The 20,150-nt window shown below is 35.0% G+C and overlaps 2 protein-coding genes across 37 annotated transcripts in view; one reads left to right on the forward strand and one right to left on the reverse strand.

The window, feature by feature from the left end:
- Positions 1–28: 28 nt before the first annotated feature.
- Positions 29–4,643, forward strand: LOC113211784 (lebercilin-like protein). Of its 6 annotated transcripts, none has more exons than XM_052263887.1 (10): positions 29–234; positions 310–487; positions 630–809; positions 1,455–1,624; positions 2,375–2,524; positions 2,605–2,793; positions 2,906–3,046; positions 3,115–3,179; positions 3,322–3,469; positions 3,554–4,643. In XM_052263887.1, the coding sequence occupies exons 2-10, from the start codon at positions 469–471 to the stop codon at positions 4,532–4,534; spliced, it is 2,043 nt and encodes a 680-aa protein (XP_052119847.1). In that variant the 5' UTR covers positions 29–234; positions 310–468; the 3' UTR covers positions 4,535–4,643. The 6 variants fall into 6 exon arrangements, with proteins under 6 accessions (XP_052119847.1, XP_052119848.1, XP_052119851.1 ...); XM_052263888.1 differs by having other exon boundaries at positions 29–230; XM_052263886.1 differs by lacking the exon at positions 29–234 and having other exon boundaries at positions 241–487.
- Positions 4,644–4,761: 118 nt separating this feature from the next.
- Positions 4,762–20,150, reverse strand: part of LOC113211774 (calcium/calmodulin-dependent protein kinase type II alpha chain) — a 92,015-nt gene continuing 76,626 nt past the window's right edge. For 2 of the 31 annotated variants that reach the window (XM_052263892.1, XM_052263895.1), the window contains exons 13-20: positions 16,981–17,040; positions 13,646–13,744; positions 12,377–12,433; positions 11,527–11,589; positions 10,283–10,358; positions 10,085–10,179; positions 9,892–10,006; positions 4,762–9,812 (exon numbers count right to left, since the gene is read on the reverse strand). In XM_052263892.1, the coding sequence (XP_052119852.1) occupies positions 9,692–9,812; positions 9,892–10,006; positions 10,085–10,179; positions 10,283–10,358; positions 11,527–11,589; positions 12,377–12,433; positions 13,646–13,744; positions 16,981–17,040 (686 nt within the window). In that variant the 3' untranslated portion in view covers positions 4,762–9,691. Of the gene's footprint in view, positions 9,813–9,891; positions 10,007–10,084; positions 10,180–10,282; positions 10,359–11,526; positions 11,590–12,376; positions 12,434–13,645; positions 13,745–15,402; positions 15,562–16,980; positions 17,041–20,150 lie in introns of all 31 variants that reach the window. The other 29 variants (XM_052263897.1, XM_052263901.1, XM_052263909.1 and 26 more) reach the window with 21 other exon arrangements.

Genomic DNA, 20,150 nt, shown 5'->3' on the forward strand with positions numbered 1-20,150 from the left:
GGGGCAGCGCACGCGCGGTGGCGCAGTCTACTGGAACCGTCACACAGCGACCTAACGCTTTCATATCTCATCTCCAATTGGAAAAACAGTAGAAAGACGAACGGCACCCGATAGAGATTTTGTGGCTGGATTAAGGGTCTGATAATAACAGTTACAAAACAATGCACAGGCAACTCATTTCGCACTTCTAGCAGTTGTGATGATTTATTTTGTGGAGGTTCCAGCCTTGTGTGGGTATGGTGATCCATTCATATCGGAGTATGGTGCACCCCCTCCGCCTTTGACTAAAATGTTCTGCTACTCGAGCAGCTGCGCCAGCTGACGCAGCTGGCCCAAACTGTTAACACCAAACGACGAACACAACAATCAACAACAATCATCAGAATTTTCTGCTAGCCCAATTGGACAGAGGATATTTCACATAATTCGTCTTATATTTGCTTAGCGTCGCATAAAATACGTAGGAATATGCAGCGAACAGCCGCAGGTAAATCTATTCTGCACTTTAAATGATTTAAATTTCCATATTTTTATGTCGAACTGGTTGCTTGATCTCCTCTAAAAAGTGTCTCCCTTATAATCTATCCTCCTTAACTGTTCTGTTTGTCATTTCATTGCCTTGAAAATAGAAAGTGGAGGTACAAAGTCTCCTTTGCAACCATCTGATAAATTATTGACACTAGAGCAAGGAGCAGAATTGATAGCACCAATTAAACAGTTCTCTAACAAATCTGCTCGGCAGAAGAAAAGTTTAAGTGCTGTTGCCACTGGTTCTGTTCTATGCAAGAAACGACTTCAGGGCCATTCTGGTTTGACATTCAGTTTCCTTTGCACACACAATTACTTCATGAGCACTTTATCAAATATTATTCCCAGTTAAGAGTGAGCCACATAATGGGCAGTACCACTCTGAAAGGGAATTCCCCCACTGCTCTGGCTCAAGTTATGAATATTGTTAATCTCTTCCAGTTCACCTTTCCCGACACTAATTATGCATAGCAATAGTACACATTCACACAATACTGGTAAATCAGCTTTCAGCTTCACAACCTAGAATAATTCCAGGGGGTGCTTATCAAATTTTTATTTGAGAGTTAATTTTTTTTATTCATTATCAAAGGTAAAAAGAGAGGCAAAATCTTTCATTTTACTTCGCTTATGCTCTTTGCTGTTTGGCACTGCACACTAAGGGTATGCTAACTTTTTCCTTATTAAAATAAAAGGATTAAAAAAGCATTTCACACTTTTCTCAGGTCCTTCCTGAGGATTTCTTATAAAATGTTCTGAGCAAGTTTTACACGTGGTTTTCCCAAAGTATGCTGTTAGTCCCCATCTTGCTCTAGACTCACCAGATCCCAAAGCTATGTAATGCTTAGTTTTGCACTGAAATTATGCTCTGAAATTTGTGAACTGTGTTGCCTTTCCTCAGATTGCTAATTCCTTTCACATTTCAGGTCTTGATCATCATCCTTATCAGTCATCTCATCCTAACTGCACTCGCTTAGATTTGAACATAGCATCGAAAGATAATTTGAGCTCATTCACCCAGAGAGTCATGTCAGCAAAGTTGCTTAGACTGAAGCAATTACAGAATCAGTTATCAGAGGCGCATCTTCATCTCAATGTAATTAAAATTTGCTCTTATAGGCTTGCAGGAAGAAAAGCATTCTTCTTAAAAGTCATAGTTTTTTTACTCGTTCTTTACCATCCCACTTCACCTTCGTGGTGGTAGGAAGAACGAGCATTGTTCTCAGTGCGGTGTCACGCTTTTCCTGTTCCTGTTTTCATCTCAGAACACACAACACCTACAGACATGACAATAGTACCACTGTAGAGCGGGGACGCTGGTCTCAATTAAAGCAACGAACCTTTTTTCAGGTTTAATAGCATAATTTTGAGCACTCTTAACAAATTTTGCGTGTTTTCATTCTAAGTCCCAGACCAGAGCTTATTTGAGCATGTTGAAAAACGTAGTGTTAAGCAACGAAAATGTATCATGCATGCATCTTTGAACTTCTGAGATGTTAATGAAACTGTTTTATTAATATGTTTTGAGTCGCTATCGAAGCATTTTAACGAGTTTACTTAATAGATTCCTCCTAAAAAATTGCAAGTCCCGTGACGGTGGAGGAGTACGTGAGGTTATGGCGGCGCCATCCATGCTGCCACCTGTGGACGGACATAGTAACTACTTCACAGTGAGCGCGCGGGCGTTTAAAATGTACCTTTTATCGTCACACACTTCTCCCCCATTACTCTGAGATAAAAGCACGAACTGATTTTGAAGAACTACCCTGGTTTGGTTAAAGAACGAGTTTCCTACTTAGCACAAAATTTATTTTGTGTACATAGTTTCCCTTGTTTCTGATTTTAGGAGCTCTGTACAGAGAATAGACTTCTTCGATCTCTGCAAAAGCGGCAAGATTTGGCTCTTGACAGATATGAGGGTACACAGGCTCAGCTTCCCCAACTTGTAAGGTCACATCAAGAGGAAGTCCGAGTTCTACGAACCAAGTACAAAACAGTGAGTCTAGAGTTGGGTGTACACTTGGTGGTTTCTGTAGAGCATGTTTCTAATTGACCATTTTTGTTAATGCTTTCAAGCTGAAACATCAACTTAGAAGTGTAACAAACACACTTAAAGAACGTGACATAGAGCTCCAGAATTTAAAGGAACAGCATGCCCATTTGTTGAGACTCTCAAAAGACCGAAATCTTGGGGAGCGGGAAGCTTTGACTACACAAGTACATGATCTAAAAGTTACAGTTGAAAATCAGTCTAGTACAATTCAAGTAAGCCACATATGTGATATATTTTCATTCATATTTATTTCTAGGACTGTGCTCTTTAAAAATAAAAAAAATAAAAATGTATAGTAAGCAAAACTTTTTACATCCATTTCAGGTGCTCAACCGAAAAGTGCTTCTAGAAACAAAGAATTTAAAATTTCAATTACAACAAGAAATGCAGAAACATAAAACGACTCAATCAGAATTACAACAAACATTTGCAAAAATGGAACAGCTTCAAATGCAGTTAGATCAGGTGAGAAACATGTAAGCAGCTCTTGAATATGACTGAACTGTTTATTAAAATGGAGTTTGACCTCGTAGGTAAAGGAGAGAAATAGTTTACCATCTTCAATGGATCGTGTGGGAAAATCTCTATCTGCTATAAAGTAAGTTGAACTTCGTATGTCAATGCATTTAATAGAAATTATACTGTGGTTGAGCAGCTCTTTCAATGATTTGCTCATTGGAAACTAAATTTTGCATTTCTGTGCACAAAATACAAAATTACATCGATTGGATTTTTTTCAGACTTCCAGGAGATCATAAAGTTGCTAGGAGAATTTCAGTTGAAAGAAACCCTCCTCCTAATTCTCGATTTACGAAAACAAACAAGGAAACTGGTTTACTCATATCTTCCATCAATACTCCAAGCTTAGTTGAGCTAGATTCTAGACCAGTGAGTATAACTTGTTATGATAATCGTGACGAGGTATTTGGTTAATATATACCTGCCTATAGTGTAAACATGTTCCTCTCCCAGGTAACTTACTTAGAAAAAAACAATGAGTTTTCTACAAGTTTGGACTCGTCACCAGAGCATACTGTGAACGACACCAAGGAAAATAGTCCAACTGTACCTATTAATATGAAGTCAAGTTCTTATCAGTTTTATAGAGATGCTAAAAGAAAAGAAATTTCTGAGTTCAATATAAATCTTGATGCTCATAGAGCAAAAAGAATGACAGAAAGCAGCAGCTCATTTGGGACAGTATGCAATGAAGTTTTAGAGAGAGAATATGAAGATGCTGTTGCTATGCTCTCTGAATTGTCAACAAAACATGGTACAAATTTTGAGGAGGACATTTCGAAATCACTGGCATCTCTTGATTTGAAGTCTGCAAAGCATGTGGCAACCTTGGCAAATGCTACTTTTGCCTTGAAGGGAGAGTGTCATCAGGCAAAACCCTCTACAACTAAAATTAAAATTAAACCGGATGGGGATTCATCTCCAGTTAAAATAAACCTACTTGAAGAGAACTCTACAGTTTCAGCTCATTTAAACAGTAACCAGCAATCTAGTACTAACAGTGATAGTCATAGCAAAGAGACTGACTTGTCTAAATTTTCCAATTCCCAAAATGAAAATATTTTAGGAAAGAAAAGTAATCTGGAAAGCTTCCTAGATCATGATGATTCCAGTGGTGGTTTTATGATTGAGAGTATACCATTATCACATTTACGTCCCATGAGTCCTCCCAAAAAAGAACCTAATGTACAAGAAGAGTGCAGTCACAGTAAAAGCACAGATGAAGAAATGGAAGCGTCCCACAAAGAGGCATTGTTGAAAGCTTTGAAAGCAATTGATGACAGTTCCACCCGGGGAAATGATTCTGATGATAGTGACTCAGCAATGATAAAACTGACACCTGGCACTGCCAGTACCCAACGAATATTTTCATCTGTCACTTCTGGAATTGGAGACACTCGAACACTAAGCAGAAGAAGAAGATCATTTAAGTGACTGTAAATACAATCCCCTGGATAAGATGTGCATATTTTTGTCTGTAATGTAACTCCTTCAATTTGCAATGTTATTATATTTTGAATTAAAATAAATTTTTTGTGGAAAACTATTGCCTAATCTTTTATCTCCTATATTTTAACTGTCATTAGTAGTTGTAACAATACTGAGCAGGAATCATATGGTGTAGAGAAGAGAGGATGATAGTTTTAATAAAAAGTCCGATGTACACCGCGAAATTCAGTGTATTCAAATGAAATTTGTATTAACAATTAGGCCAGCCAATCATTTAACTGAAAATCAAGAGGGAAAAAAGGGAAAGAAATCACAAACATGATCATATGGGAGTGAATCACATCTAAAACATTAAAATCTACCAGAGCAGGTAGCATCAGCTCATGCAGATAATGATATACCCTCTCAGCAAACAGCTGAAAGTTATCTTAACTGTTGTAAAATGGCTAGAGTTAAATGAACAGAAAAGTAACTGGCTTATGCTTTGATATAAATAAAATATATGTGACTGGATAAAGAGAGCGACAATAAACATCTTATTTAGATCTTATTTTATACCAATAACAGGATCATCAGTTTGTTTTCTCTGAAGTTCAATAAAAGCTACACACATATGCAAAAAGAAGAAGCTAATAATTTAAAAAAAGTTAGCTGAGAAGGGTCTGGGCACATTTTTAAAAAGAAAGGACAGCAAAATGTGCACATTTGGTGTGGCAATGTCAGAGACATGTCACCACTACACACATCACATATTTTCAAACCATTACTCAAATATGTAAATAATGAAATTTGAAAGGTAACAATTGTAACATTTATTAAAACGCATTGCATAATAAAAAAGAGAAATAACCATTACATGATTCATTACATAACGAACAATAACCTTGAATGAGCTCCATTACTCTATGGCTTATGTGGTTTTGTGCCAGAAGCTTACGGATGCAAGGTATCCATAGCTTGAAGAAATACTTGCCCCAAATTTAATATATAAATGCTTCTGTTTAATATAAGCGTCAGAAAAATTGATAGAAATGTATTACCTTTGGCAAGAAGTTCTATTTAGAGAGTTTTAACAACACTTTTGACAGCAAGGACAGCCAGACAGCTCAAGCATCTTCCTATCGATTTGAAAAAGAGCTGAATTTCAAACGCAAACTTAAAAAGTAGGAGTTGAAGTTCAATTGGCTCACGTCAAGTCTGAGTCCAACATATACAATCTACAAACACATTGTTGCATTACAATTAGTATTCATCTTGCACATATGTCTATTATAGTTTAGGATTACAGCAAAGAAAGGGAAGTTGTGAGATCAGAGAATTTAATTATGTTTTACGTCGCAATGTATACTTTCTGAGAGGGAGAATGAAACTATCAGAAAGTTGTTTTCCACTAAAATTATATCTGATGGAAAAGGCCTCAGCATGACATGAGCTCTCAGCTGTCACTTGCGAGATAGATCTAAGAATAAAATGTTCAAAAATTAGAACTGATCCAAAATTAACATATACACTTACACAAAACAATCAGATTTTAAAATGCTGCTAACCTTGAGATCACAGTTCAAGGAAATGAGAACTGAATATTTTAGAGATGATAGTAATGTTGATTCAGAATTAAATTCACTGTAATAATCACAATTTTTATGTTTTGTTACACAGTTCGTTTATTGATTCAAATATCTGATACAATTTTGTGATCATACCTGACTTTGATTGGATAAGTGAGAAGATTAACAATTAAATTTTGTAATAAATACTCTACAAATTAACTTAGACATGAGACGAAATAAATCTCTCTGAATTGTGTAGCTAGAGCGTAGAGTAGGGCAGTAATCTTCCCTAAGTGAAACTGGCTCAGTTAAAATAAAATTCAATTTGACACTTTGATACTGGTTTTCGTTGGAAGAGTAAATTGGCTCAATAACAAATTTTAGAATAGGAGGTCATGTCCACTGAAAAATCAACATTATCTCGCAAGGAATGTTTAATTGTTCAGAGAGAAAGCATACTCATACTTGTGCTCTTTGGAATTTGTTGAGGCTCATACATTCCAATGCTGTGGTAAGTAAAATTGGAACTATGTGAGGGAAGATAATTTTCTGTCATAAAGCTAACCACAGCATCAACCCTTTGGCCAGAGGCATTCCATCATTTTCCTAAACCTCACAACACCATTAACATCCCTCAAAAGGTTTGCAGTACAACACCACATAAAAAAGGAAATGTTAACAGCTATGTCACATAGCTTATTACCTAAAATTATGTGCAAATACATCCAAATTTCAGAAACCAGGGAAAAATTAAGTTAAGTACAATCTGAAGTTCAATACTTTACTTGATACTGATGCATTATTTCAAACTAAAATGAAGCAGAATTGTTTACAAAGCACACAAAGCACAAGAATTTATAAAATGGAACAGCTCCTGTAATTATGCTTACATGGAAATTTCAAAACAAGAGAGATAACCATTGAAAAATTTTAAGGGATTTAATTTTTAGTTAGTTTTTTTTTTAGCAAATTGCTAGAATTTAAATAGCTCAGCAAATTGTTTCTGAACCTTCTAAAATATTATTAAGGACAATACCTTTTTATGATTTGTAGTTTTGTTTTGATTTACAATATAATACAATATTAAAACTTGTAAGTAAAACTTGAAGTCTTTAACAGCACAATACCTTACATGCTTAGATAATAAGAAACTTGTTGACTGTTTTAACAGTTACAATTTGAATAACAACCACATAAATTTGGGAACATGGATATATTATAAATAGTTGTACACAGCATTGCATGACACTCTCCAAGAGCCACAAAAAACCAGACCAAAACGCATTCAACGCTCAGGATACTGGAATAAAAAGAGGTAAGTACTAGCGAATAAGAAAAAGACACCTACAGACGATTTTCAAACTCTACTACATATTGTAGAATCATTGTGGAAAATATTAGACACATTAACGACTAGTGGGAACAGAATGCAACACAGAAGAGTTGCAGTTCATTACTTGCAGTCGTTACAATACACTTATCTTGAGTCGTTGGGTTATCAGTCAAATCGACATTGCTAATTGTAAACTGATTGAACAGTTTTACTGCCCAAATAGGAAACTTCAGCATGTATTTTGGAGTAACTAATGGCTGTTGCTTGGGAAGACAACCAGCACTAAGTCCCATGATTATTCACATTGATCCTTAAACACAGTCAAAAGGTTGATTAAAAATCAGAAGTTTATGCAATGCTCAGTTTTTAGGTGTAGCTTTGTGACATCACTTCCTCGTGAATATGAGCAAACTAAGAGAACTAAACAATAGAAACAAATAATCTATGCAACATTGTATCTGTAAATTAGAGCTCCTGAACTGCACAAACTTGTATGCTGTTTTGTCATGTACACACATATCACATAGGCAAACACTACAATTCTCTCATCAGTGATATTACATCATGGAGGAAACAAAGTAATGTAGATATGTAAACAAAATAAATAAAAGGTTATCATTCAAAAGTATGTTGGTGGTTAATTCAAAATCTGTTAAACGTCTAAGGTGAATGAAAGGCAAAAGAAGTTTTATCATGAAACAGTAGGATTAATGTTTAAATTTTAAAACAGGGAAACCAACTACAAATACAATAGAAAGCAGCCTGATAAATGTTCAGGTCCATGCATTAACTGAGAAAAAACAAGAAACCTCAAGAAAGTGTCAGGAAAAGTAGCATACCCTGTAAGGGTGAGAGTTGAGAAAAAATGGTGAACATACATGATCATTTTTTTTTTTTTTTGACAGTTTTTTTTTTCCTTTTTTAGCTTTATCACACACTTTAAATATTTAACAATTGGGAAAGTAGAGTTTTGGGTTCCTGACATAACAGTAAAACTACCAAATTAGGACTGCCATACAGTCTGAGCTCCAGTAACCAGCTTATTTCATCATCCTAACTATTATCAGGGACTGCAACTCCATTTCTTCTCTCCAAAATGTCTCCCATTGCATCCAATCTCAGTCTTTGATTTGCGGCAATTTTAGTTTCATTCCATGAAAATTAGTACAGAGGTAAAGTACAATCGCCCAAGCCAATGGGTATTATTACTTACTTCAGAAAACAAAGTAATACAGAAGACTCTTAGAGACTTTGCTTTAAGAAATATTAGGTAGGTGGTTAAGGACTTAACACAAGCCTAAGGGGTCTTTCTTTGACAAGTGCATTTTTCTGCTTATTTCAAGGGATGTATGGTATCCATTACAGAATGAAATTATACTTTCTCAATCTTGAAAGTTATGCATGCTTCTGATAATTAGAAAATTATTTGCCTAAATGGGGATATCTGGATTTTTTTTCAATAGAAACTGTTTTAGATTAAGGTAAGACAAATTGGTGGTACTAAATCGTGCTGCAGTCCCTAGCTATATTCTAACAAGGGTATAAAAAAAATAATAATAGAAACAATCAAATTGTACTTCAAATAGCCTTGTGAACAGAAGCAAAACAGGTTCCATAACAGGTGCTGGGGCAAAGGCTTCTTTAACAAACGCCCATTAAGTACACCTTCACACAATTAAAAGTAACATGAAACTACAGTATATAAAATGATTCGTTGAAATAGTTTAAAACAATGTCATATCACAAAAATCTCAATAAAAGCACAATGAAAAACAATGGCGAAAAAACTTGAATATAACACTCTTTATAATACAAATGCTCAACTAATGGGTGTTCATAAGATGCAACTGGGAGAAGCATCCCCACACAAAATGTGCTCAGCACAATCTGACAATCATTTCATTAAGTAAAAGAACTCACATGTTATATTGCATGTATAACAGCATGAAAAAACAAGGATGAAAAACACAAGACACTTCCCAAATTATGGGCAGTTTAACTTTTACCCGTCACACCCTACATTACAAGAATACTGAAAAGTCCATGGCAAGTGGGTCAAGTGACTAGGCTGGTGAACAAGCAGGTAAATTAATTAAATCATTGTTCAACCCAAGAGATCCTTTGTATGTCAACAAGAAGTAGAACAGAACATAGTGCTTTTCTTGGCATGACACACTTAGGCTGGATTTCAGCAAAGTTCCAAGTGTTGATTAAAGATTTTCTAGTGACAAATGTTGCCACCATTTAGATAATAAAAATCTATTTCATGGCAAAAGGTGGGGTCACACTTGATCGATGAAAATGAACGTTTTGCCACTTGTTATCACGCTTGTGCCACACACGTGTTTCCTCAGATTGATGAGTGTGTGCTTGCCCCTGCCTGTTAAAACAAAATAATGATTAAGGACTAAGCGTTAATTTAATATTTCAAAGTGGAGAGGATGAGCAGTGCAACTTACTTGTCCATGTACTGAGTGAGACGAACATAAGCAATACAAGCAGCCTCATCCCCCATTAGATGCACATGAGGATTCAAGATGGTTGTATTCAGTGCCTTGCAGTTTTTACCTAATACTCAAAGAGTAATAAAAATAATCATTAATGAAGGAGCTCAGAATTTTTTTTTAAAGTAGAAAACAAATTAATAGTTACCATTGTCGAAGTAAAATTTGTGGAAATCCATCCCTTCAACTAAATTACCGAGCGCTTCAGGCTCAAATGCAGTAAGGTGAGGATCACAAATTTTCCTAAAATCCATTTATGGACAAAAAAATTATCATATTGAATAAATATTTTTAAGGAGAATATCCATTTAATAAGCTGACAACTTTCTAATGAACATTTACTTACGTATATGCTTCATACTCTCCAGTATTAATTGCCTCAATCAACTGCTCTGTCATCTTTATAATCTCTTGCTTTCGAGCTGGAACAAACACAGAAAATGTTGAAAAACCAGATAGGATTATTAGGAAACCAAGAGATTCAGTCAATAGTACACTGAAAATTAAAAGGGGAAAGGATCAAGAACCTAGATGAATGAACAGATATTAGGATTTTACTGAAGATAAGAAAGATGTATGAATTAGGTATTATGATAAAAATATGGTTAAAGTAGAAATAATACCCGAGGAAACATATATAAGGGCATAGGAACATCTAATCACACAGAACGTTTAACCAAACATTATCGAAAAGAAAAGAAAAGAAATAACAGAACAGTGTCTCAGTATCCATTGATGACTATTGAAGTGTGAATTTTCTCTTCACAGTTTTAACAAAAGCTGCATTTGTTACAAATTGCTTGTTATATTACTACATGTACTTCTTCCAACAACACCCAGCATTCTGTTTCTTCTGTGGAACAATACTTTATATAGATAAGAACTTCTTGTATCCAACTTGATTAATCTTCATCTCAGGAAGGATACATGATCACTCAGCGTAAAGAATGAGGAGTTTTATTACATTTGTATTTGACAAAAATATTATACAGAGCTCATGTATTTTAATAAAACACAATTGCAGCATCTCAATTGATCTTCACAAAATTGTAACGACTTTTATAACTGACCACGGAGGCAACTTTAAAACATTAAAATTGTGGTTGAAATTAGAACCCAAACATATTAAACACGTCTATAACATTGAAAAGTGTTACAATACTGCCAAAGACTTTTGAGGCGTTACAATCATGTCGGTAGGTATGAAGTACTGCATAAGAAAAACACAAAACAATAAAGATAAATTTGGGTATTACTCCGGATCAAATATGAATCCTGTTGAACAGTAGAACTGCCACAACATTTAAATGAACAAGCGGGCAAAGGAAAATAACCTTACAATCAAAACATGCAAATTCATGTTGAAGCTCATTCAATTAAATGTAGCACAATTATACAGCAATGATAGAGATAGATAAAATAATAAGAACAATTTGTACAAAAAGAAAATTATTCTTTCTTTTTTCTGAAATAGGGCAAAACAAGAGCAAAATATTGTTCTAATTTGAATTGGAATTTGAAAAAAAGGAAGCAGGCATTTAAAGTCAAGGAAAAGAAGCATTGTATTACAACGAATCCTCCCGTTCTTACCTGAGCCATAGGAACTTGTTGAGAGCTGCGAACATGTCTTGTTTGGGCACACAATCCTTATTTCTATGCATCAACCAGATCAGACAAATCCAAACCAAATGTTAGATGGACCAAATAAGCATCATATTAGTTGATTAGACAAAAAGCTTAACATAGATGGTGCAGTATGTATAAGAGAAAAAGAGGAAAATTAAAGCAAAGAAGGAAGAAGATTTTATGTAAAGTCAGAAGCAGAATGTATGAACACTTGCATGTCCAGCAGTTTTGGTTTAAGTATCCAAGCTTCAGTTAAGATTACAAGACCTGATAATGATTTTACATGTTTATTCTCCAGCTATTAACTCATACAGAGTGCATCTTTGGGTATAACTAATTTGTGCTGCTTGGTTGAACTCAAGCAGCGAAGGGTATGGCCAGCACGCAAATGTCCAATCACAAATGTTTTCTAACCAGGTGAATAAATGGTGTGAAGTTTTTCAAGCAGTTAGACAAATTCAGAAAGTTCAAGTAAGTTTGTAATTCAAAATCTTTATGAGTAAGGTTGCTGATATGGGTTTTCAGTAATTTCTTTGTTAAAATAAGTAAGATATGGCACTCATGTTAACTATGTACACCTAAAATATTTATTCAATAAATGTATGATTTCTGTTTTACCTTGGCAACCATTACAATCAATTTCAGATTCACAAGCCCTCCCAAAAGTAACCAAAAAAATAAACTGATTCGTAACAAAGGAGGGGTTTTGACATTTGAGGAATTGCATTCATGGTAAGCTAGAGTTTATGCTCTCCAGTGATTAGTTGAAGCGGACGGGTGTGAGTAAAATCTATCCAGGAGTTTATAGACTTACCATCAGCTTCATCCGATTCTCCAGTGAGGGGGATGTAATGTGAGTTCTCCAGATCTTCTGAGATAAGCAAGTGCGCACGCACCATGTGTATGCCAAGTGAAACGCCAAGCACATGCACACAGCACCAAACAAACAAACAAAAATAACAATCACAAGCATTAAAACAAAAAGAGAAATCAAAAACAGAAAACAGTGAGTAAATAAAAAATAAAAGAAGCTTAATACAAAACTTTTAAAAAATAAGTTTAACAAATAATGAGAAAGCAGAACTACATGTCGCACTTGTAACACCTCAAAGTTGTGTGGAATCAATTAAAGTATGGAGGATTCGTGCTTATTTTAGACAAAATTGTAACTTATTGGGACAACAACCATGTTAATGTTTCAGAATAACACATGGCATGTGGTTAACACATGTGCTACAGCATTAAATAGTTTCATATAAAGTCCTAAATTTCTTTCTAGCAGAGCTAAGATATTATTGAGATAGGGGCGAGGGGTACACCACTCTTAAAAGTAGGTGTACGCGCTTAAAAAAGTCAAGAAAAAAGTCAAGATAAAGTCAAAAAGTCATTTGAAAAGTCAAAAAAAGTCAAAAAGTCAAATAAAAAGTCAAAAAAGTCAAATAAAGTCAAAAAAAAGGCAATGAAAGTCGACGAGAAGTCGACGAGAAGTCAGAGAAAAGGCACTGAAAAAGTCAACAGAAAGTCAACATGCGAGTGCAATATCTGCCTGTAAGGGGCCAAAAAGCTACGGAACTGTGATTGTATCGGAAAGTCCTAGATCACTGTCTTTTAAAGAGGGAGGGGGGTGGGTGGTGGGTGAAGAGAGAAAAATAAAATTATCGGATTTCATGGGATTTCTTCACCAAAAAACGTAAATACTGAAAATACCTTGTTCTTTTTACTTAGGGGGTGTACTCTGATTAACGAATTTTCTTCTTATTCGATTCATGCTATAAATAGTACCAAAAAGTCTTGGAAAAACCTTATTACTAGCCCAAAAATTACAACTCTCCCTTATTTAAAAAAAATAGCAGGGAAAAAATCATAAAAGTCAAATAAATTTGATCAAAAAGTCAAAAAAAAAGTCAAATAAAAGTACAAAAAAAGTCAAAAAAAGTCAAAAAAAGTCAAAAAGTCACGGCCCAAAAAAATCGACTAAAAGTAGGTGTACGCCCAGAATCGGAGTGATGTACCCCTCGGATAGGGGCCATTGAGAGATTTAAAAAAGAAAATAGAGACTGACTTGGCACATTATTGGTCTTACCAGATGAATCACTTCCATTGCAACTAAAACATGTAGGGTCGTTCAATTTCAGGGGAGTCTCAGACTTGAAGAGAACGGTTTGTTGTTTGGGAAGGTATCCTGAACATGCAAAGAGAGTCAGACAGAAGAAAGAAACCAATGAACCACACAAATTCTTTAGAAAATGGTAGAATATTAAGAGAAAGTATGATAAAAATAGGGTGCAGAGGAATGTAATGCGTGTGTGAAGACAGAGTAGTGTTTTGGTGTCTGACTAAAGTAGAGCAAAAAAAGTGACCATCAATCGCTACCAAAATGAAAAATCACCCAGTGGCTTGGCGTTTAGCTGATAAAAAATAGTATAAGAAATAACAAATTTCTATTAATTGATGACTTCAAATTAACACAAATGGTTATGAACCATATGAAGATTGAAGAACACTGCCAATTTTCTTAAAACTTGGGGCTAAAAATTGCTTTATTTCATTGACCAAAGAAATTTGTTGCAGAAGATAAACAGCAATATGTATCTTCACAGATTTTGTATGCAACATGTTTTAGTTTACGGTAAGTTAAGACATAGAAGCATAATTTGGCAGAGAACAAACACGTGACAATGATTAAGTGAGGCTATGGAAAGAGTAAATGGGCCAAGCTAAGCAGACATACATACCCATAATTTTGAAGATACATCTTTGGAGAAAAGTGAACCTGTATACCAGTACTTCAGTTTTTTGACATTGTCACATGGAGAATGTTGTATTGATAATTATTGAAAATGATGGTTCTGTGGGATTATATTAACTAAGTTGTTTAAGGAGGAGATCAAGACTGGAATCTGAGATCTCTTACCTACTGTGAGAATAATCTTCACTGGTTCAGTAAATTCTTTTTCAAGACTAGCCACAATACCACTGATGAAAAAAACAAGATCAGCCAATTGACATCAGCTTTTGGGGATTTTCTTTAAAAACCAACAATGTGTTGCAGGCTGTTTAGTCTTTTTATTAGAATTTGAAGCCCACAATATTGTTCCAGAGACAATAAAAATGATATTTAAACATATGCAGATGAAATTGAGAAGTGTGGATGGGAAATCCCATAAGTAATGCAGTCAAGATACTTAAAAGTGGAGTTAAACGTCATCAGTAACTTTCTGATGACTACAATTGTAAGCTGGTATATTTTTAGATAGCATTTAATTACATTTCCACATTGCCAAATATAACAGTGTATCCGGTGACCAAGATTGTGATTAATAGATGATGCCCTTTCCAGAAATCACAAGTATCATTATACTAACTTTAGCTACCAAGTGATGCAATATATTAGAAGGGTTGAGAGGAGAGGAAAGCATTTTGACAATTAGCAAAGTGGAATGTTAAGGGAAAGTATGGAGAAATTAAATAAAGGAACGTCTTCATGGAACACTACATAGTGTACATTTCTTTGTTTGTCATGTTACCTTCGTAAAGCAATCTGCATGTCGGTAATTGGGGGATAATATCAATAAATTAAGAGTGAATGTTTTGCTACAGCTCCTAATCTTTCAGTTACTACAAGGTATACAAATATTCATGTATACAGTAACTCTAACATTTATCTCACTTATAGCACTTGGCTCAAATTAGTAGATTAATATCACTGGCATGAGCCAATTGTAGTTACATCATGACAGGCCACACCATGCCACACAAATATTCCACGCAATGTTTCAAGCCACGTCCGCACTTGCGCCACACACGCCACACACACAACGTACAGCGCCGACGCCACACCTTGAACGCTCTGTATCAGCAACGGCCCCAATGTCAGCCCTGAACTCTTGGGAGCCCCACTGGGTGCACTGGGGGCACTGGGAGCACTGGGAGCACTTAGGCCACCCACTTTGTTACTTGCTGGAGACTGAGGTGGTGTGCTTCCGCCAGGGGTTGAACCTGCGTGGTCGTAGCAGATTTACAGTCTGTCAAGTTACTGCACAAGTACAGTTTTTTTTGGGCAGTGGTGTGTGACACATTCTTATGCATCACTCGTCTGCTCCTTACACCGCCACCACTCTACATTGATGTTTAGAGACTGGTTCATTTCTAAGTCATCTAGTATTTAGAAATGAAAACAACTCCTGAACACCTTTTATATTACCTTAACAAATGCTCTATCCTCCAACTAAAATAAATTTTACCCTCTATGTAGAAATTTTTATAACTTTGGTTGAAATTTTCAAATGTTATAAAATTGCAAGGTTTTCTTACGCAAGTAATAATGTATGGACCACCGATTTGGTGGAGTTCATGAAGGGCGCAGACTGTTCACTGGATAGTGGATTGTGGCTGACGTGGAAGCACTGGCACCCACAAACAAGCAACAAATTATTCAACACCAAATTATTGAGGTCGGTAGATAAATTTTGTAGATAAATTTAAAACCAAAAACCGAAACCCTAAACTTTATGAAAAAATAGTCTGTACTTGTTTCAGAATGGAATAACATTCAAAACCACTCATTGTACTCAGGTGAACTCATCATAATTTATTTTTGGGATTGTTAAAAAAAAAAAATTTCCTGCAGTAGCCTGGGAATGTGACTTGTAGACTGGAAATTGGAATTGAATCACTTTTAAAAAGCAGGATTCAGATGAATTTTAGATGCCATAGCACTACTGAGTCCCTTATCAGCTTCCTTGCAAACAATTAAGATACAAATTTTGATTTTGATTTAGTACACCATAATTATAGACCTGGTTATTTTGTGAGGATGTAGCTTAATCAATGTTTTGTATCTTGTGTGTGTTTTTGGTTTCCAAGTAAGCTATAAGAATTTGAGAAGTGATCTTTTGATAAATCGAATGACATATGAACTGAAGTAATGACATAGGGGCACAAAAGATAAACCATTTGTAGTTTAAACAAATGACAATTTGTGAAAAGGGCAAAGAATGGAATAAAATACAGTTTTGGAACAACTATTACTAGTGTGGTAGCATGATAGAAGTTTTGTTTTCTGTAATAACTGATGGGAAAAATCCCTTATGCATTTCTTCAGTCATCAGGTAGACTACAAGATAAGAGCTGCATCTAGACAGGTGGGTCGCTTGGACTGCTTGGGCTGCTGAAGGGGTTTCCACCACCACCCTCACCCTGTTTACAAGGCCTTAGTAGCCCAAGCAACCCTCTTATCTGGCTGCAACTAAGGACATGTGAGGTACTTCAAAATTATTGTAAGGGGGGGAGGGGGGATAAACAAAAAAATAGCAGTAAAGAGACAAAAGTATTTTTAAAAGAAATGGAGTTTGGGCAGGAATGGTGAAAAGCAAATAATCAACCAAGGATACATATCATAACTGTGAGATAATTTACCTTCTGGATCTTTAGCAATTACGGTCGAACTCCGGTCTACGCCTCCCTTAACTTTATCCTCTGTTTTTGAAGAGTGGTAGTGGTAGTAGTAGTGGTAGTGGTAGTGGGAGCAGTACCGAAGAAACAAATCACAAAATAACACACATTTGTAGAAATTAGTTCATACAAAAGGACCTCTGCACCCTGCTGGCAAATTAAGTAGATAAAAAAAAATTGGATACCAATAAATAGGTATAAGGTATAGGCATAATTTTACTGCAGATGTTGGCATAATTGACATGTTGTTTGTAAATTCAGAACTGAAAAGATACAACAAATCAAATAGAGGAAAGTGCAGAGGTCTGAATATATCATGAAAGTGTAACCAACTGTACCAATAACCCAACGAACTTTTTTTTCACCGTTGGGTAGTAAATTGTAATATAAAAGTGTGCCATTTGCCAATTCAATAAGTTTTTCTAGCTGGTATCAAACTTGTAGTACACAAAATTAAGTTTAGGGTGACTCAGCTAATGTCTAGAGATGCAGGCAAGCAAAGCAATCATACTGTAGTCAAATATCAAATATTGTACAACAAATGCTAAATACCAATGTTTGTCCATAGATTTTGTGCATATAATACAAGAAAACTTTTCTTTGAAAAAAGAAGATAAAAAAATCTTACTTTAGAGTTTAAAACATTCAAACGAATACTACATAAAATTTTGATAGATAAGTGTTCACATTCAAACAAAAGACATGCAATAATACTACTACTCCATCGCAAATAACCCATATTACTGCTGTAGTGTAGCATAACCCTTATACCTTCAATAGTAAATTTCTCTGTAACTTATAAACTTTACACCTTTAAAAAGGGTTAATTCAGAAATAAACCAAACAATGATGTAATGAACTCACTGGCAATTAATTTAGTAATCACAGAATGCCTTCACATTCCTTATGAACTAATCAATCAATCAAAATCACCTAATTGCACAGTATCTGAAAATGTTGACTTGAAGCCACAGCCCATTGGATAGAATTCACTAATTTGAGAGTGTAAAACTTAAGAGCCCAATTGGGTTTTACAAAAGGCTATAATAAAAACCAATTTTTAAGATATATGCAAGACAACGGCTCTTGGTTGGTGAAACATATGAAGGGAACTAAATGGTTCACTGAATGAAAATGTGACTACAATACTTGAAAGTTATGACTAGAAAATAGAAAGTATGATGAATGATTGAAGTCAATGTGAAACAGATACAGAGTGACTAAAACAAAACAAAGAATTAAATGAAAGTTGTTCTCTAAAACTTGATGCAAATTGTTTGAAAAAAGTTTGATAACATATACTTAGAACTGAAGTAAATATGGAAGTATGGAGAGTTATTAAAGGGTTTCTACAGAACTTTTAACCTGAATAATGATCTGAAATAGAAACAGTCTTTTGATGTCTAATAATAGTGAACACGATCACCTTTACAGTGCATTCTTAGGTAAAAAGGCAAATAAAAATAAGTAAGGTCTACCATTAAAAATGGTTTAAATTTGTGAAGTAATAAATAATACAATAAAGATATGACAAAATTATACTAGAGATGTATGCAAATTAGATTTTGCAACAAAGGGTACAAACCTGGCATGAGCAGAAGGGTAGAGTTTACAGGAAATAGAACATATTAAAATTTTAGGTACATGTGCGCTATGCATAAAAGAGGTGACCACTTTAATAATTTGAAATCTTATATGATATATTACTGTCGTCTGGATGCAAAGCCCCAGTAAAGATGCACCTAACTGGGCTTGTAATCAGTGTTTTTAAAAAACTCATGCAGAAAGAGAGGAATTCTGCCAATGAACAATGTTATTGAAAGCCAATTTAAGGAACTCAATCAAAAAGAATAAGTTATGATTTGAAAAAAACTATCTACGGATCATGGTGTCGTAACTCAACGCATTCCAGAATATAACCAGAATTATTGTCAATTATTTAAAATACAGACAAGTAAAAATACACATCAAGCTTGTGTAACCCTTAAATTCTGAAAAATTTTCTTACCTAAGCCATGCCAATGGTTTATGGTATTTCACATTTTGTTAAGATATGACACCTTGCTACAGACTATGTATATGTGGTTGGATGAAGTAAAAATGAAGAATGAGTGCAGCGTGCAATCAGCAGCATTTAAGGATGAATTAAGATGTTGCAAAAAGCAGATGACAGTCTAAGGCAATGAGAGTAGTTATAAATGACTTCAGACTACAATGAAGTAATGAAGCAATGATAAATGTTGTGGCAGAACTGGAAAGTAAAAAAAAAAGAAAAAACTGTAAACAAAAACATGAGAAGAGAGAAGGTACATGAGATCTAAGAAACACCACCAGAGCCACATGTCTTGACATGAAACCAGAAAGGCTCCTATATCCTATTTAATGAAAAAAGACAGCTGTCATTTCAAGTTCCACTTCAGTAAGGATGATCTTCATTTCTTAGTCAGCGGCAAACTTCAGGATGGCGTTTCCTAACTGGACTTTTGATGGATAACCAATAACAAATCTGGCTTTGAAGCACTTAATAGATATATGTGGATAAAAGGGTCTCTGTATATAAAAAGGACCCCTTTCAGGCATGTTGATATTGCTACCATGGCTAGAAGAACAAACCAAGTGAGAACTACAGAATCCAGTTTTGGAAAGCAATGTTTCATTACAAGAAACAAATTTTGGTGTTTGGTTGTGCCAAAGTCAAGAAAACTAGATGATCACTCAAGCAAACGAAAGATTGGCGTTTGTGTGTCAGAAGTTTTTCCATAAGCTGCCCTCTCCAAGTTACATGCAAGACTGGTGCAATGTGCCCCTTTCCTACATTTCTTGATTTTATGACCTGAATGTCATTAAAAATAAAGAAAGGCTGAAGTTCTTGATAATATGCCACAGTATAAGCAATTACAAGAACAAAGGAGAAGTTTATAAAACATCATGAATGAGCAACTTACTGATTAATTTAGTATTGCTACACCACCAGGTACAAATAATTATTACCAGTGAGAGGGGCTTAGAATTTCATGTTGTATTCTCAAGAAACTCCAGAAAAATTAAATTTTAAGTTTGTGATGGAACAACCAGGATAAAAAATCAAAAGCTTACACACATTTCTGATCACACAAAAGAGGAAGCAAATTAAT

The sequence above is a fragment of the Frankliniella occidentalis genome, unplaced genomic scaffold (genome assembly GCF_000697945.3).
Source record: "Frankliniella occidentalis isolate FOCC.00 unplaced genomic scaffold, Focc_3.1 Scaffold15, whole genome shotgun sequence".
Classification (NCBI taxonomy): domain Eukaryota; kingdom Metazoa; phylum Arthropoda; class Insecta; order Thysanoptera; family Thripidae; genus Frankliniella; species Frankliniella occidentalis.